Source organism: Sycon ciliatum, chromosome 3 (genome assembly GCF_964019385.1).
Source record: "Sycon ciliatum chromosome 3, ocSycCili1.1, whole genome shotgun sequence".
Classification (NCBI taxonomy): domain Eukaryota; kingdom Metazoa; phylum Porifera; class Calcarea; order Leucosolenida; family Sycettidae; genus Sycon; species Sycon ciliatum.
In genome coordinates this window covers 1,420,516-1,445,620 of record NC_088645.1, presented here as the reverse complement: position 1 = coordinate 1,445,620, position 25,105 = coordinate 1,420,516, and the positions used below count along the sequence as shown (strand labels likewise).

Sequence of the window (25,105 nt, the reverse complement as noted above, 5' to 3'; positions counted from 1 at the left end):
TGTTCCGTTCATAACGAATTTTCCACGATAGTGTAGATGACTAATGTGACCATGGTGAAAATTAATCGTCTAGAGGTCATCGAATTATAGCTGCAAGCCTCGGGCTCAGTTTCTCCATGAACATGTTGAAATGTATTACCACTGATCAGTCGTACCTTGCTCTCCGACAAGTAACAGTAAGTCTTGAAGTAAGTCTCAAAACCTTCTGCTGGAGAGTGGTTTTATCCATAAAGCTGCGATATAGCAATGAGAAGAACTGGCTCTGACTGAAGCAAAGTACTGCCGCCTTTCCGATTTCGAAAAAAACCGCTCACGGAAAACAACGCTTTTAACCCTTTGCGTGCTGAGTACGAGTTAAAGGGGCACTCCGGCTTCATTTTCGACGCCGAGTTTTCGATGCCAAGACGAAGGTAGGTGAAAGAGAAGACCCCTCGAACAAGAACGATTCTCCAGAAGCGATCGAGTCGAGCAGGAAGACGACTTTTGAATTTCGGCCGAGCGAGCGCTGATGACGTAATGAGGGATTAGCTTGCCAGTGGAAATGCATCTGCGCACATACATTTCACACACTTTTTGGCCAATTTTCAATCGAAGAAGAGGTTGTTTGCTATGTTCTCCCAAAGCCGTGAGCGATCCCGTCTTCTATACCCTTCCAGGTACCCTGAAGGTCCTCCAGAGGAGAATTTATCTCCATCGAAGCGTTGTTGATCCGCTAAATTCGTCTCGAGACATATTCACCTAGTGCAGTGCTGATAAATGTAGAATGTTGAATCTGTGATAATTGTCGACGATGGAGGGAGAGGCTGATAGCCGCTGTCGCAGGGAGAGTGAAGCTGCTGGAAGTAACAACGGGGAGCCCGTTTGTATCACCTGAACAACCAGACTTCAAAGCAGCTTGACCAAATCGGAGGGTGCCTCGTTGCTGATCGTGAATATTACACCGACATGAATTACTACAAGTATACTGGTGAGTTTTTATCTTGTTTTGTTCTTATGCTAGTACCCTGGCCTGGAGTGCTCGTTAGCAAATTCCTATTCCCTGGCGTTTTCTAAACATTCCGTGTAGGACTGAATACGTGATCAAGTATTCCGATTTGGGTAGATGTGGAATTTGGACATGTATTATAAAAAAAAATTCCAAATAGACCGTTTGTAGAGAAATGGTTGCCCAAATACAACAAAATTTATTCTGCAGTTCTACAACTAACTTGTACTGAAATCCAGTCAAAGTTAAAATGATTCTTCATGACAGTTGGGGTCAATGAAATCTGATCCAGGCATAACGAATGGTGACGCCTGCCACCCCGGGAACGAATGCCCATTTGGTGGGGGATACCAAAGTACTCGAAAGTAGTGCGTGTTTCAATGTGGCATGGAAGTTTTATATGATCTCTGGTCAATGCAACATATGATAGCCATCATGAATTGCAGGCCTCGAACGCAACTCCGACCAGAATTGGCAGTTCCCTAAGTTAGATGCTTTATAATTCCATGGCCCCAGCTGTAGTTATAGAGGTTTTTTTGCACATTATTCTTATAGTCGATAGGTTTATACTGATGGCCACAAACAACGGCAGTTCAAACTTCACTGATGTGTTCATGAGCTGAGAGATTTCTCTCCACTATTTCTGTTGTGCACACAGGTCTGTCCAATATGCATTGACCGTATTGGGTATGGTACCTGCTCTGAGAAGGGAATCGCTGGAGCCACAGTCCAACTATACAGGCTTTCAAGAAACAGAGAGGAGCCATCTTTGCAAGCTGATACCTGATGTGTACCGACAGAATTCTCACGAGATACCTTACAGACTACGCCTGGGGTATACTTCATAGTACTCCTTCGACTACTGTCCAGAATCAAGTCGACTGAAGCAAGTTCAAACAACTCTGGCTTCAAACTAGCCGTCGATTAGACAAACAAAACATTCTCTCATATACTAGAGCACTCTGACAACTCACGACCTATTCCTAACGATTGCCACCACTTATAAATATGTAGAGTACTGATTGGAATGTGCTCATAATCTCAACAATTCAGTGCTATAATTATTTGAACTATGTGTTCCTTCCATAAATGTTGTATCCACATATAATCCACAGTGCTGCAAAGTTTCAGAGTTCTCAGGGTATCAAAAAAAATTATTTCAAATACAGTGAAATTGTTCGTGTACATTATAGCGTAACTTGTAGTTCCCTGGTCCTTTTCTTTGCTATAATTCTTTTCTTTGCTTTGCTCTCTAGCCGCCGGCGAGTCCAACAGTGAAATTGTTAGTTCATATTTATGTGTGTGTGTGTGGGGGGGGGGGGGGGAGGGTTGAACATAATTCTATATAAGGGACCTGCAACTGTAATACCACAGTACAGTAGATAGCAAATATGTAGAAAACAGAAATGCATGTTCCCATCATTGTACATGGACGGGCGCAGCAGGCCGAAGCTATCAGCAAGAACAGGATTTACAATCGCCTAGAGATACTTGAGCTATTCCAGTATTCTCCGTGAGCTGTCCGATTCCACAATGGTTCATGCCACCATTATTTCTGGTAGTATCCATGTGCATAATTCCAAGACCATCTCGGATTCTTCAGCAATTTGTGCCACGGCAAAAGACAACGCTTGACTCGGTCACTGGGGCTGTCAAACTTCGCATCACAAATGAACTTCAATTTCTCATCTGGTTCAAGTATATGTACTGCCATGACTTGACCATGCTTCATCCACAGCTAGGCGAAGATTGTGGCGTTGAATTCCATAGCGCACCTTCTTGCCGCCATGCAGGAGAATGTTGAGAGAAGTGAGCATATTTTTACTAAAAAAACAACAGCCACTGAAGAGGATAGCATTAGCAATAGCCTTGGGTGAATTTCCTGCAGGTACACGTTGTTGGTAGGTCTACTGGTCGGTCTCCATATCGTCAAGTTCAGAAATCACCTGTACTACACATCTTGTAGAAGGGATCCTGATCGAAAAAGTTTCTGATCATAAAATTCACTAAACTGAGGGCGAGACAAATAGTCAGTACTCCCCGATTCCGTCTAGCTGCTTTGATCAAGTGATGCTAACAAGCTCCCCGTTGTTACTTCCAGCAGCTTCACTTTCCCTGTGACAGCGGCTATCAACCTTTCTGTCCATCGTCGACAATTATCACAGATTCAACATTTTACATTTGTCAGCACTGCACTGGGTGAATATGTCTCGAGACGAATTTAGCGGATCAACAACGCTTTGCTGGAGATAAATTCTCCTCTGGAGGACCTTCAGGGTACCTGGAAGGGTATAGAAGACGGGATCGCTCACGGCTTTGGGAGAACATAGCAAACAACCTCTTCTTCGATTGAAAATTGGCCAAAAAGTGTGTGAAATGTATGTGCGCAGATGCATTTCCACTGGCAAGCTAATCCCTCATTACGTCATCAGCGCTCGCTCGGCCGAAATTCAAAAGTCGTCTTCCTGCTCGACTCGATCGCTTCTGGAGACTCGTTCTTGTTCGAGGGGTCTTCTCTTTCACCAACCTTCGTCTTGGCATCGAAAACTCGGCGTCGAAAATGAAGCCGGAGTGCCCCTTTAACTCGCACTTTTGCATGACCTGATCCACTACGTACGAGTTAACTCGCAAAAAGTTCGCGCGCTGTATCGCAGTGCATAGACCAGTGTACAAACTTTCGTAACTTCGTCAAACATAAACGCATCGCGACAATCAATACACCGTTGGAAAGATCTTCACCTCATCTTTCCGGGGATACAAAGTTCTTCGCGATAGGATAAGAATTCATTGAGCGGCGACAAGATGAACACGGAAATCACGGCCCAGAGTGAACGCGCCCTGTATCGCAGTGCATATACCAGTGTACAAACTTTCGTAACTTCGTCAAACATAAACGCATCGCGACAATCAATACACCGTTGGAAAGGTCTTCACCTCATCTTTCCGGGGGTATAAAGTTCTTCGCGATAGGATAGGAATAGACCGATCCCCTTATTATTGTCTGGGTTCGAGCAAGGGGGCAACTCCGCAGTCGCGTGGGATCCTGCTGCACACACGCGACCAACCTCACCTCGGCTGTGCGTGACTTCTCGCATGCGAAGTGCAGAGCACGCGAAATCTACACGCAGTGCAAGCCTGTCTACAAAAAATGCCACAAGAACTTTTGATTTGAGCTGTTTTGTTTTTGTTTAGATCTTCCTTTTTACGACTTCAGGATGCCTTCTCAGGATCATTGCTGCGTTCCTCACTGTCAGAACAGGAGGACGAAGCAAACAAGTCATTTCACTCCTTTCCTCGTGTGGAGCCACAGCGGCCTGGAGCAAGCGGATCCAGGCTATTCCCCGTGAGGAAGGACGTAGTTTTAGGGTCACTCTGAATATTTGAGTTGCAGCGATCATTTCGATCCCGAAGTCGAAATCGTTTTGCCCAGCTCTACAAGGGCAGGATGAGTCCAGGAAACCAAACAGCTGTCCTACGGTACCAGGTTTGCTTTTCGCAAGAGAGTGGAGTCTGGACGCTCTGCTCCCCATGCTCGCAAACAGTATTTGCTGAGCCTAGTGCAGTTCGGTCATGGAAGTGCAGCGTCTGCATCACGAGCTCCCCATGCTCGCAAACCAGTATTTTGCTGAGAGGCAACGGCATTTTGAGTTGGAAAGGAACCTGGCTTAGTGCAGTTTGGTCCTGTAATGGAAGTGCAGCATTTGCATCAGGAGTTGGCAGCAAGTAGAGCTCGTGTACAGAGTCTCGTGGAGCAGTTGGACGATGGGGTGAAGAAAGCCGAAAAACAGCTTACGTACAATAACATAAAGAAAGACTCCGAGCCGCTCCAGTTTCTGACTGGTTTGCCTTCAGGTGTTTGGACCGCTCTGTGGGACTTCTTTGAGCCTACCCGAGAAAATGTACTCGCCGAGCCAGATCTGCGAAGACGGAAGCTGAGGGACGGCGGATACAGTTGGAGGTGGCCGTAAATCGCCAATGAGGATGTAATGGAGGATCAGCTGCTATTGGCATTGATGTGTCTAAGCCTGGGCCGAATGGAACAGAAGCTGTCATGCGTGGCACAAGTTAATCATCCGTTTCACGGTATATAGCTAGCTGAGCTGGAAGGATGTCTTGTTCCTCCGTTTGGGCATGATCCCCATTTGGGCGAGCTGGCGAGATGTTCAGTCATCAATGCCATGTACCGCAAGACATTCTGCATTGTGGATGAAACAGTTCTATTTTGCCATGCACTTAGGGTTCTCGCACCGGCACAACAAGACCCAACAGATCCTTGCGCTCTTATTTTCTCCCATGGTAACATTGCTGATCACAACACCCGGTAGCCAGTCGCAGATGCAACCAAATCAACCAGGTTCTCTTACTCTTTTTTTCTCAATACTGAAACCAAAGGTATACCAATATTTGCATCGAATGCAGTGATGATTTCAATACTGTCCACTAGTACAACGCATTACCAGACTGGCATATAATCATGATAATATTATCCATTTCGCAATCACTGTCCTTGCTTTCTTAGACCTTCAATCATCAATATCGGACCATAAACCGTCTATCATCTTATATTTTATCATCATTAGTATCCTGCTACTATCCTCCTCTAACGATGAGCTCGAAGAAAAGAAACAGCGGTCTAGAGGCGTAAACAATATCTGTCAACGGAAGTGTCCTTGCTGTGCTGGTGTGTTTATGCTTCGTGCATTAGTTCGGCCAAGAGCACATGGTGGTGGCGGGTTGAGGATGTTAAATATACTAGAAAATGGTTCACTGTGAACATGCAGGGGGGTATATTCATAGGTTCGAAAGAACCGCACACACACTTTGCTACAGACAGCGGCAAGCTTTGGCCCTCGTGCTTCGAAGAGGGAGCAATCCACTGCGCTACGCTTGCGATTAACAGCAAGCTTCGACTTTTCAAAGGTACGACTCATCATTGGCTCTGGGGTAATGTTCCTGGAACAAATGCCCCATTGCCAACTGAGGGCCAGGGAGCACGCAATCTGCCTTCCTGGGCGAGAAGTGTTCCAGCACAAGAAGCAGCACGAATACATGGTGACAAAGACCACCATCACCACCAGGCGGCACACAGCACACTGTTCTACAAACACCATCCACTCCGTCCATGTGTTTGCACTGTCCTCCTCTAGCTCTTCACGCTCAACAAATACCACGCACTGCTCATCGGGTTTTTTTATGCTTCCTCTGGGTTGGCTAGCCCCTCGACTTGACAAAACAGCGATCACCACTGCACTGCTATCGTCACCTCATAGCAGTCGCTTCCACCAGTGGCTTTTCTTGTCTTTGCAAGGTGTCCAAGGATGGCTGCTGTTGTCACTACAGGCAAATCAGAAGTACTTTAGTGGCTGATGTCCAACCAGATCGTTGGAAAATCGATTTTTCCACTTCAGGGCTGCTGATCGCGCCTTGGTGACTTGGCAGCACCACGGTTACCTTCATAGAAGATGGCTCTGGAGAGGAAAAGACAGACCAGAAAAAGGTTACTATTATCTTCAGCACCGATCGCAAGGAGAAAGAAATATGGTCTGCTGTAGCCTAGGTACAAAATAAATCTCACACACGATTCGCGATTCGAATATTTCAACAACAAAAAAACTCACCTCTGGACGGTAACTCCTGTTTGTGGCCCGAGATCGTTCCCTCCCGCGCCTTGAAAAAATCCTGCAGCGGCATCACAGTCCATGTCTCTCTCGGAGACTCTGCTCCTACCAGCAGGAGGTTTAGCACCGCTCGAAGCCATCGCAAACTACTTGAACTAAGCAGAAGACATTCCAAAACAAACCTGAAACACACTGTCAAAGATGCTGTCACGTTCAAAAACTAGCTCGATCGCGAGTGAGGTTGCCCCCGTGCTCGAACCCAGTATAATAAGGGGATCGGTCTATTCATTGAGCGGCGACAAGATGAACACGGAAATCACGGCCCAGAGTGAACGCGCGCTGTATCGCAGTGCATAGACCAGTGTACAAACTTTCGTAACTTCGTCAAACATAAACGCATCGCGACAATCAATACACCGTTGGAAAGATCTTCACCTCATCTTTCCGGGGGTATAAAGTTCTTCGCGATAGGATAAGAATTCATTGAGCGGCGACAAGATGAACACGGAAATCACGGCCCCGAGTGAACGCGAATTTTTTTGTTCATTACTTCTTTTTGTTGCAGAGCGTGCCAGGGGATTTCCCTTTTGGCACGGCGCATGCGTGATGGACATCAAACGAAGCGCTTGGATCTGAGCTTTGCAGCGCAGTTTGAATAGACCCTTTGCACAATAACGGTCACGTGATCCGAGACGGGGCATCCTCTTCGATTTTTGTGCTGAGTATCAGTTGTTGAGTTGTTGAACACTGTATTTTTCCATTTTGGAGATGGAGGAGAGAGTGTCGAGTGGTTTGCCATCAATGGCTGTGGAACCCGTGGACGAACTGTCAAATGAAGAATGGTCTGTGAAGGAACTGAACAGTTTTCTGCTGAATGAGAGTGCGTATCTGTCTGGAAAAAGAAGGAGTTGTTGGAGAGGTAAGTTTTTCGCATTCAGTGGATATTTCGGATTACTGTAGATTGAAATTTATTTTTCTTTTCTCTCCCTTCTCTCCCCTGTCGATGTAGAGAATACTTCTCTATGCAGAACCCTGATGCACCTAGAACTAAGAAGGGCACCACTTCCTCGAGTGTACCCTCATCATGCCCAACATTTCATGCGTCCCAGTGGATGAGTGATGAACCTCTGTTTCCCAGAGTGAGTGCCACAGAATGCTTGCTTGTCTCCAACGCAGGGGCAAGTCGCCGACGACAGTGAAGAGGGAGCTGATGGAGTAGTACAAGTGAACAGGCCCGTGGATAGTGTCCATGAGTTTTACTTTGGTGGCTATGTGCATAATGTGAAAGTCTGTCATATCGTGCACACAGCCACAGCTCGAACTCAGATGACTTTCTCCGCACACCTGAACGATGAGGCTGCGTCTCTCTCCACTTCAACATCAACAGCTCGAGCAGCGCCAGCAAGCCGTCGATCTTCCAATAGCGAAGACAGGGATGGGTCATGCCTTTTTCTCAAGCTCCAGAGTCTCTTGGCAGGGCGTTCCATATCTTCGCAAAAGCAAGGTCGGGTGAAAGTCGTCATGGATAAAGTGTTCCGAGCACAACACTGGGAACGATATCGCAGCACTGCGGCCCTCTTCTCGCCAGATAGCCAGGATTCTAGAGTGTGGAATACCAGCATCACCAGGGAACGCATGGAAAGACAAGTGGGTTCCTTAGACTAACGTTAGGGATGACGGTTGCTGCAAACAAGAACCCAACAGTGGTCCTTGGAAAGCGTTTCGGAACTTCTTCCTTCAGAACTAAAAAAACTAACTTCAAATGAAAAAAGGCTGCGGAGTACATACATGAACATCGCGTCGGGACCGTGAAAACACAGCCTGTCACAGGAAACTTGATCACGTCCTGCAGCAAACCACGCATGCTGGTTGCATGCAAAGTGTGCAGCGCGTGCACAGCATGCCCCGTCTCGACCCCTCTCGCTTATTGTGCAAAGGGTCTATTGTGAAAATCTGTTGAATTTGGGCAAGAAGCCAAACAAGAATGTGAAATTGAGTTGTTGTGCCGTTCCGAGGCACGGTGGAGTAATTCGGAGAGGAACTGGATGTGGCCCTGATGTGTCTATGGAGCTGAGAGCTGCCAGGATGGATTCGCTTGGTCCTGATCTTTCCAACGAGCCCAGGACGAGGAAAATCCATCAAGGTTGAGTAAAATCAGAATAAATTTCGTTCGGAGCTGTGAGTGCATACTCCACCAAGACTGGCAAGAGAGTCAGTGCGCTGTACGGCCAGTGGATTGGAGAAAAGGGGCTCAGCATGCAAAGGGTTAAATAACAAGCTAGGATTCAAAGATGACCAAGCTAGGATCTGGCGATCATGCTTCACACCGGTGGCACTCGCTTCTCCTTGAAGTATTCTAGATGTCATCCAGTGTAGACTTTCTGAGCCTAGCGCCTGTCAAGTACACTGTACAGTGCTGGGCAAAGAGAAATCCAACCTCATGAATATAATAGCGTTGCTGGGCACTACACTACACTACACTACACTACACTACACTACACTACACTGCCCTAACACTACACATACTGGTCTGTGCACTACACTGCCCTAACACTACACATACTGGTCTGTGCACTACACTGCCCTAACACTACACATACTGGTCTGTGCACTACACTGCCCTAACACTACACATACTGGTCTGTGCACTACACTGCCCTAACACTACACATACTGGTCTGTGCACTACACTGCCCTAACACTACACATACTTGTCTGTACACTACACTGCCCTTACACTACACATACTGGTCTGTGCACTACACTGCCCTAACACTACACGTACTGGTCTGTGCACTACACTGCACAACACTGCCCTAACACTACCCATACTGGTCTGTGCACTACACTGCCCTAACACTACACATGCTGGTCTGTGCCCTACACTGCCCTAACACTACACATACTGGTCTCTGTACTACACTGCCCTAACCCAACACATACTGGTCTGTGCACTACACTGCCCTTGCACTACACATACTGGTCTGTGCACTACACTGCCCTAACACTACACATACTGGTCTGTGCACTACACTGCCCTAACACTACACATACTGGTCTGTGCACTACACTGCCCTTACACTACACATACTGGTCTGTGCACTACACTGCCCTAACACTACACATACTGGTCTGTGCACTACACTGCCCTAACACTACACATACTGGTCTGTACACTACACTGCCCTAACACTACACATACTGGTCTGTGCACTACACTGCCCTAAGGCCGCGGTCACACCAAGCGCGATTCAGCCATTCAGCGGAAAAAAGCGCTTTTTGACGTCATCGTCGCTACGGAAACGGCTGAATTTTCGGCTTCAGCCTTTTTCAGCAGTCAGCCGTTTTCAAAGCGCTGAATGGGAGCGCTGAATGGATTCAGCCACTTTCAGCCATTCTGGCGCAGTACAGTGGCGGGAAAAATAAACTCGTTCAAAGCGCATCTTGGCAACTTCTTGGCATGATCTTGCAGCTTGCATCGTGTTCTGCCACCTTCCGGCTTTCGTTGTTGGTGAAACTTCTCTCCTTGCCTTTTTGTCGGTCATCATGGAATCCTGGACAGTAGCACTGGAGCGGCGACTACTGGAGCTTTGGTTTGAAACAAAAACCAAGTATGAGACCACTATGAAAAAAATACCAGAAAGAGAGCGTGGATCTTGGTTGGTTGGTTGGTTTTTATTTCACTTCGCACATTCAAACGGGATGACGACCCAATAAAATGACGGCGAAGGCTTAGCCTAGAAGTGGCTATGGAAGAACATAGTAAAAGCTATGGAAGCACATAGTAAGAGAATAGGATACTAATAACTGCGCTCTTGGACAAACTGAAGAAGTGTGCTGGAGAAGGCGGACGGGAAAACAAGAGAAAATCAAATTCAAAAATGAGCGGGAAGAAAAAAAACTCTAGCACACAAAAAAGTCCAGCCGATTTCGCGAAGTGGTGTGACCAACCACCCCATTCAGCACAAGCCACTTTCAGCGCAAGCGGGAAACGGCTTGTTTGGTGTGACCGCGGCCTAACACTACACATACTGGTCTGTGCACTACACTGCACAACACTGCCCTAACACTACACATACTGGTCTGTGCACTACACTGCCCTAACACTACACATACTGGTCTGTGCACTACACTGCCCTTGCACTACACATACTGGTCTGTGCACTACACTGCCCTAACACTACACATACTGGTCTGTGCACTACACTGCCCTAACACTACACATACTGGTCTGTGCACTACACTGCCCTAACACTACACATACTGGTCTGTGCACTACACTGCCCTAACACTACACATACTGGTCTGTGCACTACACTGCCCTAACACTACACATACTGTTCTGTGCACTACACTGCCCTAACACTACACATACTGTTCTGTGCACTACACTGCCCTAACACTACACCTACTGGTCTGTGCACTACACTGCCCTAACACTACACATACTGGTCTGTGCACTACACTGCCCTAACACTACACATACTGGTCTGTGCACTACACTTCCCTAACACTACACATACTGGTCTGTGCACTACACTGCCCTAACACTACACATACTGGTCTGTGCACTACACTGCCCTAACACTACACATACTGGTCTGTGCACTACACTGCCCTAACACTACACATACTGGTCTGTGCACTACACATACTGTTCTGTGCACTACACTGCCCTAACACTACACATACTGGTCTGTGCACTACACTGCCCTAACACTACACATACTGGTCTGTGCACTACACTGCCCTAACACTACACATACTGGTCTGTGAGGTACACTGCCCTAACACTACACATACTGGTCTGTACACTACACTGCCCTAACACTACACATACTGGTCTGTGCACTACACTGCCCTAACACTACACATACTGGTCTGTGCACTACACTGCCCTAACACTACACATACTGGTCTGTGCACTACACTGCCCTAACACTACACATACTGGTCTGTGCACTACACTACACTGCCCTAACACTACACATACTGGTCTGTGCACTACACTGCCCTAACACTACACAAACTGGTCTGTGCACTCGAACACGATGCTACTCTATTCATGAGGTTGGATTTACCTCTCTGACAGCACCTCCCTTCGGGGAGCGGCGTGGCCATTTCTGGCAGCTGTCAATAGTAGTAGTGTGTGTGTGTGTGTGTCTATGTGTGTGTGTGTATGTGTGTGTGTGCGAGCGTGCGTGTTTGTCTCATATGGTGCAGTTCTAAGAGCAGTCGATTTCCGATCGAGATGTGGCGGGTTCGATTCACGAAGACTATGGTCACACACGTCTTTCTTCTTTTTCTCTGACTCCTCTTGACTTTTCTTTCATTCTGCTGCGTGGTAACAACCAGTGCATGCCGGAGTATGCGGTGTGATGTTTGTGTGGGATAGAAATGAGGAAAAAAGATGAAAAGGTAGGGGATTGACCAGCCCGAAAAAGCCACTTGAAATAGTTGTGTAGTGTAGACCAGGCTGAATAGCGGAGTTAACATCTTCAGCATTGCAAGCTATTGAATGGTGCAGTCCCAGTACAAGTTGCTATGGCTTCTGTTGTATGCATCGCTATCATGACCTCCAGCGTCAAAAGGCCAAAAGGTCAAAAAGGCAAGTGTTTGTGTATCTGTGTGTGTATATGTGTGTGTGTCTGTGTGTACGTGTGTGTCTCTGCGTGTGTGTCCGTGTGTGTGTGCACGCGTGAGAAAGCATGCGTGTGTCTGGATATGTATGGGTATGGGTATGGGGTGTGTGGGGGTGTGATTGTGCCTATTTGCATGATCTACATGTAGGTGTTTGAGAAAGGAGGAAGGCTGTTGAACAAGTTTGGTACTAAAGGAAGTGGACCAGGACAGTTCAACGTGCCATGCGGTATTATCTCGTCCAACGGCAGATTGCTGGTTGTGGATCAGTACAATCACCGTATCCAGGTTAGGCTATTGTTCTAGGAGGATGTCCATGGCATAATATGTGTGTGTATATGTGTGTGTGTGTATGTGTGTGTGTGTGTGTGTATATATGTGTGTGTGTATGTGTGTGTGTGTGTGTGTATATGTGTGTGTGTGTGTGTATGTGTGTGTGTGTGTGTGTGTGTATGTGTGTGTGTGTGTGTGTATGTGTGTATGTGTGTGTGTGTGTATGTGTGTGTGTGTGTGTGTATGTGTGTGTGTGTGTGTGTGTGTGTGTGTGTTTGTGTGTGTATGTGTGTATGTGTGTGTTTGTGTACGTTTGTGTGTTTATGTGGGTGAGTTTATGTGCCTTTGTGTGTGTATAGATTCTTGGTTGGAGAAAAGAAATTCAGCACACGAATCACAGAAGCCATACAATTTCGAGTCTTTCGAGTAGGCCTTTCGTAACATTACTTTTCAAGTCGAATACAATGGTGATAAACAAAGTAGCAAGTATGTCCTTATAGCCAGCACTTTGGCGGTCAGAACATTTTAAACAAAATAGCATTTTAAAAGATAGCGATTTTGACCCCAACTACATGTTTACCGGTCAGAGCATTGACCAAATAGCACTTTAAGAGATAGTGTTAGTAGCACCAAACCACGTAGTGAAAATAATTAATTAACTCGGGTATTGAGCCAATAATAAAAGTAGAAAGGAAAGGGACATATGGAAACGAGTTAAGAGTAACTCTCCACCACTGTAACTAGATACTTTATACAGTCAGAAAGTGCAACAACTAGGCACAAAACTGACAGAGTACTGAGACATTCGACACAATGTCATGCATGAGGAGTACTGTAGGAGTTTAGATTTCGGCTTGTACAATTCGTTCTCGCAAAGCTTCCCCCTTTTTAACTTATCTTTGATATTTTTGACCCACCCAAGTTGGGTGGTGTGCTGCTTTGCCGCTTCGAATTGTAGTTAGACCGCTTTGTCAAACTGCCTACTGGTCTCGTCATCATCCAGTGACAATCGACATTCTGTGTTCCTGTGGGACTATAGCTTGTGCTCGTTTTCGTTGCGCTCGCCTTCCCCTCTTTGGTCTTTCCATAACCTTGAACCTTCCAAGTGGGAAGGCTGTCGGTTAGCGCTACGGAGATGTGTTGAAGCTAGGTGTCAGGACGTCGAATGTCTCAGTACTCTGTCAGGTTTGTGCCTAGTTGTTGCACTTTCTGACTGTATAAAGTATCTAGTTACAGTGGTGGAGAGTTACTCTTAACTCGGTTCCATAATTATATTATGTCCTTTTCCTTTCTACTTTTACTAGTATCAAACAACAATAGGGACCACAGTACTACAATGTCAAAACAGTGTCAACTTTTGCACATGCTTCTTTGCACACACAGTTCAAATATGCACATGGCACTCATTGCAAACATGGCACTGCTTGTCACTTTACCACTCAAGCGCGTGTGCTCAATAAATCTCACCTGGCTGTTCTGGAGGCAGTGTACATTGCAAAGCTGAAGCTTGAACTGTGTGTGCAATAGAAGCATGTGCAAAAGTTCTCACTCTTTTGACATTGTAGAACTGTGATCCCCATTGTTGTTTGATACTTGTAAAATTCATTTTTTCACTATTTAGTTGACATCACTAGCGCTGTCTTCTAAAGTACTATTTGGTCAATACTCTGGCTGCCAAATATGAGGTGTAGTGGCGGGTTTAGGTAGTGTGGGGTGGGGGGGGGGGGGGCGCACGCCCTCCCCCCCCCCCCTCCTCCCCTCCCCCAAAAAAAGTTCGACCTTGGTTTGAAATAAACACCAGACTGCTGCATGCACAGGCGGTAGACTCTACACAGTGGGAAGCAGCTTCCAAAAGCAGCTGTACTGACCGTTGGTGTGTAGCGGTGCACTGCAGATGAAACGATCCACTCTGCACCATGTCTACACTTTTGTTCAGATTCCAAGACACGCTCGATGCGTCTTGAGAAAGGCGTGCAGTGATGTGCAGAATTCAGCACTACTCAAGCGGGACTGAAAAACACAGCTTGGGATCGTTAAGCGCCTCCTTCTGCAACATTGTACACCGGTGTTTGAGGAGGATCCCCCCGGGGTTCAAATCATGAATTGGTTGACTTGAAGACTTTTCTGCGAAGCCTCAGCCACATCCATGGACTAAAATAAGCCAAGCTCTGGCCTGCAGAGCCTGGATGGATTTTTGCAGAGCATTCTTGCAACGGCGTAATTCCTGTTCCAACAGGAAACCGTGGGAGTGATCAAGTCCTTGCAAGTTCAATAAATGACTTTCACAAAGATTGTCTGGGTTCGAGATGAGGCTAGTGGACCTTCTGACTCTCACGTCCCAACATTTTGACTTTGAGTTTGAGACTTTCGCTTTTTGCCTGACGAACGCTGAACTAGTTTTTTGGCTAGAGTTGTTTTGATTTGGCTTGCATCGTCATGCGGAAGCGATGCTGCGCTTCTCAATGAACCAGCAGACGAGATATTGAACTGAGGCTCTCATTCCATACTTCCTTTACGAACCGGGAATGCAGAAAATCGATTCATGCCATATCGAGATGAACTTAAATGAGGTGATTGATGTAGTGTACAAGTAACATGACAGATGATTGTACAATAATTATGTAGTAACTAAGCATGAGATACTGTAGTCTGTAGCCTAGTGTACGTCTGCAAGAAATACCTGTCATGTAATAATTTGTAATCGGTTGGATAGCTAGCAGTGTGACGTACATCGTTACAGTCATGTGCACCATGTCATCTCCCCCGCTTTGCACCAGACACAGATGCCATCAGTGCCACAGTGACATTTTGTTTGTCATTCCCTGTGAGGCCATGCTGATTGTCCTGGCGCCAATCCCGTTGACTGTCCAGTTGCTAGTCGCATCAAACCAAACGGCAGTTTCATCCATGGCAAAGATGTTGGCAGGGTTTAGATCGTTGTTGTCGGCGAACAATTTCCTGACAAACACAAGGAAGTCCGTCAACTTGGGGATCAGGTCAGCAGGAGCTCGATGGCTCTGGTGCGTCTTCACTCTTGTCATTAGTTGAAGATGCTCCATGAAATGCCCACACCTTCCAGCACTTACATTGAACGGTTCCTGTCCTCCTTGCTCGTCGTGAATCCGCTTAGCCATTGCCTGGACCGACTTCCGCGTCACTCGTCGACATTGCTGGCGCTCTGCGACGATCCATCCGAACAGCTCATCTTCAAGGTCACACAAAAGCAACGTGTTGCCACCGCCGACTAGGCGCGCCCGCGCACGACCACGACAGGTTGTGGATTTTTCTATTCCCTTTAGACTGGCCTCCTTCTGTTTCCAGCGACGAACCATGCTCTCATTCACATTGTGGAAGTGACTAGCAGCACTGCAGGACGTTTCCTTCGCGGACTTGATGAAAGCCAGCTTGAAAGTAAGGCTGTAGTTTTTGTCTCTTTCCTGTCGTCGGCATTGGCATCTTTGCAGCTATTGTCAGTGAATCCTCGAAGGAAGAATGAGGATCGACTGCTAGGATTGAAGCAATTTTATTCTCCCTGGCTAGCCATGACTGTGACCGTACGGAGAATCGGTATTGCAACAAAAACTGCGCAGCGGTTTCATTTTGCAACGTTGCATGAAGTGTTGCGTGCCCTATGCAGTGTTGCACTCACGATCACGTCCGCAACCACCAAGAAGTCTTCCATGATGGTACACTGTAGGTCTGCAGTGCGGATAGTCTACTGCTCTGGCATGTGTCCAGGTTTGTTGGAAAGACACACAGTGCTATGCAGTGTACTACTACTAGAGTAGAACCCGGGTTAGGGATCCACTTAACTCTGCACGGACATAGCTGGTCTCAGTTGTACTGGGATGGGCAAAAAGGTGTGCAAAACGACTTTTTGTTAGTAGATGGACCCCGGAAAATTAGTTTGGAGTGAAAAAATTACTGCTTCCTTGGAAACCGACGGGGGACCACCCTTGGGCCGGAAATTAAATCCTCGGTATAAGGATCACCCGCACAATGTACATGCCAAGTGCCCCCCCCCCCCCCCCCCCCCCCCCCGGGCTCCGATCCCTAATCCGGTGTGACCCTTAACCCGGGTTCTACTCTACATGTAGTGTAGACTGTAGTTAACGGGGCCCCATCAACTACAGTCTACACTAGTAGTGCACTGCAGTGCGTGACACGAATCGACAGACTGCGACAGTGCAGTGCGCGCGCACTAGTGCACTGCACTGCACTGTCACACATGACTTGTACTGTACATGTGCAGTACTTGCACGTGTACTCTGCAGTCTGCCGTACGCGGCCTGCAGTTGTATGGTGTTTCTTGTTGCCACTTTTTTGTCTCGAATAGAAGCACGGCTTCTATTCAAATCGTGCTTCTCTGTCACGGCGCGGTTCTAAAAATCGGCTTCTATTCGAGTCATGCTTCTATACAGGTCATGCTTTCATACGCGACATTGCGGTACTTGCTACCTTGTTAATTGTATTCGACTTGAAAAGTAATGGCACGAATGGTCTAGTCGGAACTATATGGCAACTGTGCTTCGTGTGTTGATTACGTGTGTGTGTTTACATGTGTATGATTCGTTGTGAAGGTGTCTATAAGTGCGTGTGTGTGTGTACGTGTGTGTGTGTGAGTGTGTGTGTGTGTATGTGAGTGTGTGTGTGTATATGTGTGTGTGTGGTGTGTGTGTGTGTGTGTGTGTGTGTGTGTGTGTGTGTGTGTGTGTGTGTGTGTGTGTGTGTGTGTGTGTGTGTGTGTGTGTGTGTGTGTGTGTGTGTGTGTGTGCATGCGCATGCATGGCGAGTACATGAAAGTATCTTGACTAATTCACACGTAACATGTATGTATGAAAGGAAAGAATCGTGTCAGGAATAACTACTGTAACTACTGCTGCTGTAATGGAATGTTACTGGGCAACTCTTTGGACTGGTGTCTACAAGTATCACGTGATCATGTCTGCTTTGAAAACAAACCTAACACCACTAGTTCTATCAGGAATGCAAAGTTGCAGACATGATACATTGGTGATGGCCGGCTCTACGGTATTCAGCTTTCTCACCAGATTTTGCTACTTGTATTGAACCTGGGTCTGCTGTAGAGAGAAAGCTCTCTGCTGTCCGCTATTTACAATTATTAGAAGTGCACTGCTCTTTTCCGGCTTGTGCTTCCCTGACGATACATTTGATGTGGGTTGTTGTGAATAGTCTACATGTTGTCCGTGACCTTGGAGGTCCCATCCGTGACATCTACGAGTTCCCCTTTTGGCCTATTTGTACTGTGTGGCGCTGTGTCCTCGCGGGGCTGTGTACGGACCGCGCACAGACTGCGCAGGTTGCGCCACAGCACACATGCGCATATTGTACGCATTCTTGTTTCTTCTACGCCTTCTTCCTGAGACTCTCAATGAGCAAGAACAACTCGACCTTTGTGTGTTGTATACGGCAGACGTACAGAGAGATATTTAAACAGCCTATCGTCCCCTAGCGTCTGCATAAAAAATCCGACGACAATTGGCGCCCAACGTGGGGCTCGAAGATGACGATGAGATTGAGAGTCTCATGCTCCACCGACCGAGACAACAAAGACAATATCAATCTGTGAGCTGCTAGTCACTTGACTTTCAACAGCTTTGCCCAGTGTGTAGAGTTCAGAGAGTGAGTGATCATGCTCCATTCAATCCAAGTCTAACACTCAGAGTTTACGGCGAGAAATTATGCTCCATTCAACCCAGATCTGACACAGATGTTGATAATTATTATTATTATTTCCGCGTTCAAGTCGGTGGATCCATTAGGTCCACCCAGAGGTTGGCTCGTGCCGGATAGATTAAACCAAGGGGATAATGATTTGATGATATTGAGCTACGTGATAAAGAAAAGTTTCCAAAAAGATACACTCGGTGTGACAAGGGTAAAGACTGCACGTAAGGCAGTGACTAAATAGTCATGCATGTGGAGATAGCACTGAACAGTGCTATGCATGTAGTAATAATTCCGATTTGATAGCAACACCATATTTGCAGTTCATCGTTTAATGTTCCACAACAAACCTATGTTCCAAGGAAATGACCTGTTTTGTTACCTGGATCCGTGGCATACCCACGCTGTCCAGACCCTACCATGGTCAAGTGCATTTCATGCTGCAGGACTCTATAGCTGCAGCCATAGTATGCATGTGTGGGTGGGTGTCTTTGTTTGTGTGTGTCGGTGTGTGTGTTTGTTTGTGTATTATATACTAGTAATATATATATACACACTGTTGTGAATTCCAGCAGAAATGCAAGAGAGCTCGATACCGGGAAGGTAGAGCCGTGACACACTAGTCAGAACAACAGATGGCTTGATCAGTCACAACTTAAAGTTTCATGCCATCTCAGGCACTCATCGGGTGATATGAACATCAAGAAAAATAACCCACTATTTAAAGCCCAGTATGGCGGGACAAGGATAACAGAAAGCGCTAGGGGCGCTATCGACTCATATCCGATTCAGTGTCATAGCCAGTAAGGATCGCGGTACTAAGGTGATAAAGGTGATGAAAACGAGCTGGCCCAGCTAGAGAGATGCGCGGTGCAAAGATGATGATGGTGACAAGGCGGCAGAGAGCTATCAACTGGCCCTACTGCCTGGAAGCAGGGTGCCGAGAAGATCATGTTATCGGTGTTGATAGCATGAAATTATTTTGATGTCGACATTTGGATATCACCTCCGACCGCTTGTTGAGGCTCGATCTCCTGTCGGCAGATATTCTTCTCGCCTTCTCCTCGAGGCACAGGCTGCATCTTTTCGTTACGTTGCTGTAGGCCTTGGCCTTCTGAACCACTCGCCACTTGATGTCGTGCGTCTTGCCATTATCTTTCAATTCCCACACATGCTTTGAGAGGCCCGTGGATTTGCGGTATCCAGGAAGCTTGATGGGTGTCTTGTGGTTCCCGTATAGAAGCTTGAATGGAGGCTCCGTACTGCCAATGTAGGTCTTGGGCCCATAGCTGTAGCCATCACTCGACACCTCCGCCGTGCAGACTATGCTGGTTGCTTGGCACGCTCCGTTGAGAGGGCACTGGTCCTTGCGACGGCAGTTGCATGGCTTGTCCGGTTCCTGGACGCACAATTGACGCTTATTGTGGCCACTGCTAATGTGGGCCATATTTGGCATTTGGTGGGCCATATTCCGTTTCCTTTTTCCCTAGGGGAAACCATTGTGAAAGCGAGGTGGCGGCTCTTTGGTCACGTCCTGAGACTAAACGACGATGTACCAGCACGCGTTATGATGGCAGCATACTTCGAAAACCCAAGTTCCGCTGCCACCTGGCGGGGCCGGCCACGTACCACTCTGCCACTGAGTCTGCACCAGGACCTGCAGCGTATCGGGGGTGGCTCAAGAATGGAAAGACCTACATATATGCAGCAATGTGATAAAAGCATACAAACATCAAAGCCTAATACTGCTTCCATCTGTGGCAGGTGCATGGCTGTACGGTGTACCATAACATAACTCATTGACTAACATATTTTGTGAAAATATTATCCTGTAAAAGAATAGGAATGTAAACAATATACCTGTGAAAACACAACCTTTAATACTACTAACACAACCTGTGACTACAATAATCATGAGATCAACCCCAAAACATTTCTTGCAGTTTACTTTCGTTGAGTTTGTAACTTTGTGTTCCTCAACACAACCTGCAGCTTTCTTCAAAAATATCCTCAACCTTGGTTCTGTCCTAGATCGTATATACATGCATTTATTGTTTCGTCTCATCATTATGGAGCAGCTTATGCGAAGGCTAGCCAAGCTTGCTTGGCGATGCCAACGCGGAAAAGCCTATAATAATAATAATAATATTCGGCAAACAGGAGTAGCTCACCTTCACGTTGAAGCGGCTGAAGATTTTGTTCATTTTGGACCCCTTAGGAAAATGCTTGTCGATCAGCCGGAGGAAGGTGCCGGCGATGTTGGTCCGGACACTCTTGGAGTATGGCGGGTTAAACCACACCACATTCCGTTTCCTTTTTCATTTTTGCTTGCTGCCGTTCATTACAGTAGGTGGCGTTCGGTCAATGTACTTAAGTACTTGATGTTGGCAGGTAATCCGCTGGCCGCTAATGGATTGCGATATATAGGGGCAGCATCGGCAAATACGCCGCTGTCAGCAGATATGCTTGAGACACGTCGAGCGATCATATCAGGGATGTTCCGTAGTATAGATTGTGGGTGATTGGACATGGCGTTGGATACGGCTGGAAATCTATATATGTGTGTGCATGTGCGTGTGTGCGCGCGGGCACGCGTGCGTGCGTGTGTGTAGTATTATAGTAATATACTAATAATGCAGATTAATGGGTGCACACAGCTGCTCCCTGCTACCACTCAAACTATGCTGCTATGATTGCTAGTGCTGTTACTGCATGCTCATGCTTTGCTGCTGGCTACAGTCACGTGCACTGTACATCACGGTAACCATGTCTACCAAACATCATGGTGCATGCACACATGGTACTCTAATCAGTAATCTCTATGCGACGTGGCATTCTACTTGTTATTCAACGTGACACTCAACCAAGCATTCATTCGTGCGTGTCGCTTCACGTAAGCGGCGTGCGTCATGGCATTTGATGTGGCATGCTAAAGTTTGCCTAGTTATATTTCGATCCGTTCTGCGTGTGGATCACTCTTGTCAGATCGTTGTGTTTCAACGGGTTGTGTTTTCTCTAGTCCTCATCCTTGTTGTCTCGAACCATGGCTGCCTTAAGGTCAAAGATATTTGTGCCATGACGGTTCCGCGCCTCCCCAGTGAACTGGATGCTTCGGGCAGGAAATCTGCCCATGTGGATCGCCTGATTCAGGCCTGTGAATCTACTCCGAGCGCCGTGAGTGGGGCAGGCAGCTGAGAACGCAAATTGTTGGCACCGTTTGCGCCAGCAGCGCCGTTTGATTTGAAATCTGCAGATGTTTGAGAGAAACGGAGTCACAACTCACAGCGCTTTACCAGGTATAGGCTCGCCTTTGTCCTCTATTTGCAGCCAGTGTCAGCGCAAGTCCACTCCTCTACGCTCTAGTAGGGTATGTCGGTATGGGTGTCGGGGCTGACAACCTACTCACCAGTTCTAGTCCAGGACGCGACCTTTGTGTCCCAGCACGCGCGGATCACTATGGATGGAAACGATATTTGGTCTGCGAGCAGGCAAGATTCCCTCAGAGATCGCAGCAGCTGGGAATCCATTTATGGATATTATCTCGTGCCGAAATGCGGTACTTGTTTCGTTCCGTTAATAGCCGAAGGTATGATTTCAAACAACTGAACGACGAAAATGATCCGTCGTCGCCTCTTTGCAGTAGTTGCCGATACATCCTTGTCGGAGAGATTGCAACTAGATCTGTCACTCCCTCTGAGTCTCGATAGAGCTCTGGTCCAAGCTGGCCAGAAGGAAACTGTTGACCAGCAACAACCTTGTTGGTCAAAGTTCTGCAACGTCAGACCGCTGTACAACTTCACACAAAGTAAGTAATAGTTACTAGTATAGTGTACATAGCATGGTTTGAACAGCCACATCACTCACACTCTCTGTGTTCGTCAGTCATATGCACTGGAGCTGCATACACGCACTGACTTAGTCGTAGTGTCTCTGATCGTCAGGATGCTATACTGTACTACACAACCACTGGCAATCTCACTGAGTCACTGAGGTGGTGTGAAATAACCAGCCCAGTGCCCAGTGCCCAGTGCCCAGTGTCCAGTGCCCAGTGCCCAGTGTCCAGTGCCCAGTGCAGTGCAACTGCCATCCTGCCACTTCAACTGCTCATGCTTTGCAGCACAGACAGTATACTGACACAGTGGTCATCCCTACTTTAGTCTGCACCCACTGACCCAGGCACAGCTAGCCCTGGCATCAAGCAATCAATGAATTATATGATTGTAGTAATAGGTCTACCCGTCATTGCCAGCAACACTCCTTGTTTTGTCAAAGTCAGTTCTGCAACCTCAAGCTGTGCAACTCCACACCAAGTCACTAGTACAGTGGACATAGCATTCTTTGAACAGCTGCATCACTGTGTTTGTGAGTCATGTTCACTGGTCCTCTGAGCTGATTGCGCAGTGCCATAGCCATGCATAGTCATCTTGTTGCTGATCACAACCATCTTGTGGCAGTGTGAAACCAGTTACATCCAACCCAGTGCAGTGCACCTTTCAATCCTGTCACTTCTACTGTTCAATGCGTTGCAGTACCATACACACAGTGGTCACCCCATCTTTAGTCTGCACCTAGGCACAGCCCTAGCCCGGGCATCAATCAATCTAGTACTACTACTAGTCGGTCTACCTGTCATTGGTGGGTAAGGAACTCCCCCCCCCCTCCCCTCACACACACACACACACACACACACACACACACACACACCATTGGACCATTGGACGCCCATCGCCGGAGTCGATGATAGCGATGCTACAGCAGAAGCCATAGCAGCTTGTGCTGGGATTGCACCATGCAACAGCTTGCAAGGCTGAAGAATTGACACACACACACACATACACACATACACACATGCACACGCACACGCGCACACACACAAACACACACACACACACACACGCAGTGCATCAATCAATCAAGTACTAGTACCTGTCACTTTTGAGGTGCACTACCCAAGTAAGTCACAGGCTGGCCTATGCCCATGGTGTTGCAGTCTGCTCCAGTTTGGATGATGGTTAGTACTGTTGCAGATGACACTGACATCCCAACCAGATTGTACAGCCAGCTGTTGACGTGTTGCATGAATTCTGTCCGCCAGCAGATATGCTTGGGCCACTCTTGTGCAACCATCTATTTGGTTTTCCAGTTAAACGCTCAACCCATCTAGTATCTGCCACACTCGACAGGGGTTGCGTCCTCAAGCATGAACTCGCCTGCCTTCTAGGCCAACTCACATTCGCGTCCCACCATCTGCCCTACGCTGCCTGTCTGCCCTTTTCAAGACCACATCTGAGATATCATCCCGCAGAATGCTGAACCTCTCAGACTCAACCAAGGATGACCTGAGCTGGTGGCACCAGACTCTGTCAACATATTGAAGGTGGGCACACACCGTTTAGTTCTCCTGTGGTCATTGCACTCGTCAGCACCCTCTACTTATCTGTGTCCAGCACCACTTACTGTTCGGAGCATCACACTTGCCAGTCAACTCCAATGCCAGTGGCTGATGCTCTGTCCGGACCAAGTTGGATGCCTTCAGAACCTTTGCTCCCACAGCTGCGGAGCGGCCTGACGCCAAGGTCAAGCCGATCACTGCAGCAAAGTTCCTCCTTCTATTTGGGCAAGCTCCCTTTGCTGCACGAGCAATTTTCCGGCGTAGAATGCGGGACACCGGCAAGGAGCTCATCAAGATAATTGTCTTACTGCGAGACATTGGCTGTGTTCACATCTGTGTTGCTTGAACTCTTCTCAGTATCCTCTTTATCACATGCTGTCTCAATACAAAAAAGGCCTAGCCAACGAGGGACTTTTCGGTCCCCGTCCCTCATACCTGTCTATCCTCTTGGCTCAGCCAAAATCCTGCTCCGGCAGTGACCTCTCTCTTGGCTCTTCCAAGATCTTGCTCCGCAGTGAACCCTCTCTGACTCCTCTCTTGGCTCCGCCAAAATCCTGCTCCGCAGTGATAATGCAGATTAATGGGTGCACGCAGCTTCGTGCTACCGCTCAAGCTATGCTGCTATGTTTGAAAGTGCTGTTGCTGCATGCTCATACTTTGCTACTGACTAAGGTCGTGTGCACTGCACTTCACGGTGACTATGTCGGCCAAACAACATTGTGTATGCACGAGTCACGGTACACTGAACGTGTCATTAAATATGTCACTCAAAGTGTGGGCGACGTGCAACGTTTCCTAGTTAATGTGTGTGTGTCTGTGTGTGTGTGTGTATATATATGTGTGTCCCATATGGTGCAGTGGTATGCGCAGTCGATTTCCAATCGAGAGTTTGCGGGTTCAATTCCCGACGATTATGGTCGCACACGACTTTCTTCTCTTTCTCATTCTCCTACCTCTTCTTTTATTCTCCGGGGTGGTTACCAACAGCCAGTGTATGCACGAATATGTGGTGTGGTGTGTGTCAAAAAATTAAAAAAAAAGAAGAAGAAAAATGAAAATCGGAAAATAGGGATTCACTGGCCAGAAAAAAAGCCGCTTCAAAAACAGCTGTGTGGTGGATACCAGACCAAAAATTAGTGGCGATAAATTCATCAGCCTTGCAAGCTGTTGAATGGTGTAATCCCAGCACAAGTTGCTATATCTAACATAGCTGTTCACTATCATCACTTCCGCCATGGGCATGTATGAGTATGAGTGTGCGTGTGTGTGCGCGTGTGTGTGTGTGTGTGTGTGTGTGTGTGAGTGTGTGTGTTTGTGCGTGTGTGTGTGTGTGTGTGTATGTGTGTGTGTGTGTGTGTGTGTGTGTGTGTGTGCGTGTGTGTGTGTATGTGTATGTGTGTGTGTATGCGTGTGTGTGTGTGTGTGTGTGTGTGTGCGTGTGTGCGTGTGTGCACATGCATGCGTGCGTGCGTGGGTGCGTGGGTGCGTGGGTGCGCGTGTGTGTGTGTG

At 47.3% G+C, this 25,105-nt stretch overlaps 1 protein-coding gene and 3 long non-coding RNA genes across 4 annotated transcripts in view; 3 read left to right on the top strand and 1 right to left on the bottom strand.

Moving 5' to 3' along the window:
* LOC135811202 (uncharacterized) overlaps positions 1–25,105 on the bottom strand; it is a 191,971-nt gene that overhangs the window by 146,653 nt on the left and 20,213 nt on the right. The gene's annotated exons all lie outside the window — the stretch shown is intronic.
* LOC135811198 (mitogen-activated protein kinase kinase kinase 7-like) overlaps positions 1–25,105 on the top strand; it is a 139,468-nt gene that overhangs the window by 99,316 nt on the left and 15,047 nt on the right. The window contains exon 10 of the mRNA XM_065324391.1: positions 12,394–12,531. Within this exon, the coding sequence (XP_065180463.1) occupies positions 12,394–12,531 (138 nt within the window). The remainder of the gene's footprint in view (positions 1–12,393; positions 12,532–25,105) is intronic.
* Positions 374–2,276, top strand: LOC135811204 (uncharacterized). The gene is made up of 2 exons (XR_010552561.1): positions 374–967; positions 1,644–2,276. It is a non-coding gene; the product is annotated as an uncharacterized LOC135811204 (long non-coding RNA).
* LOC135811206 (uncharacterized) lies at positions 21,792–23,976 on the top strand. The gene is made up of 2 exons (XR_010552563.1): positions 21,792–22,009; positions 23,388–23,976. It is a non-coding gene; the product is annotated as an uncharacterized LOC135811206 (long non-coding RNA).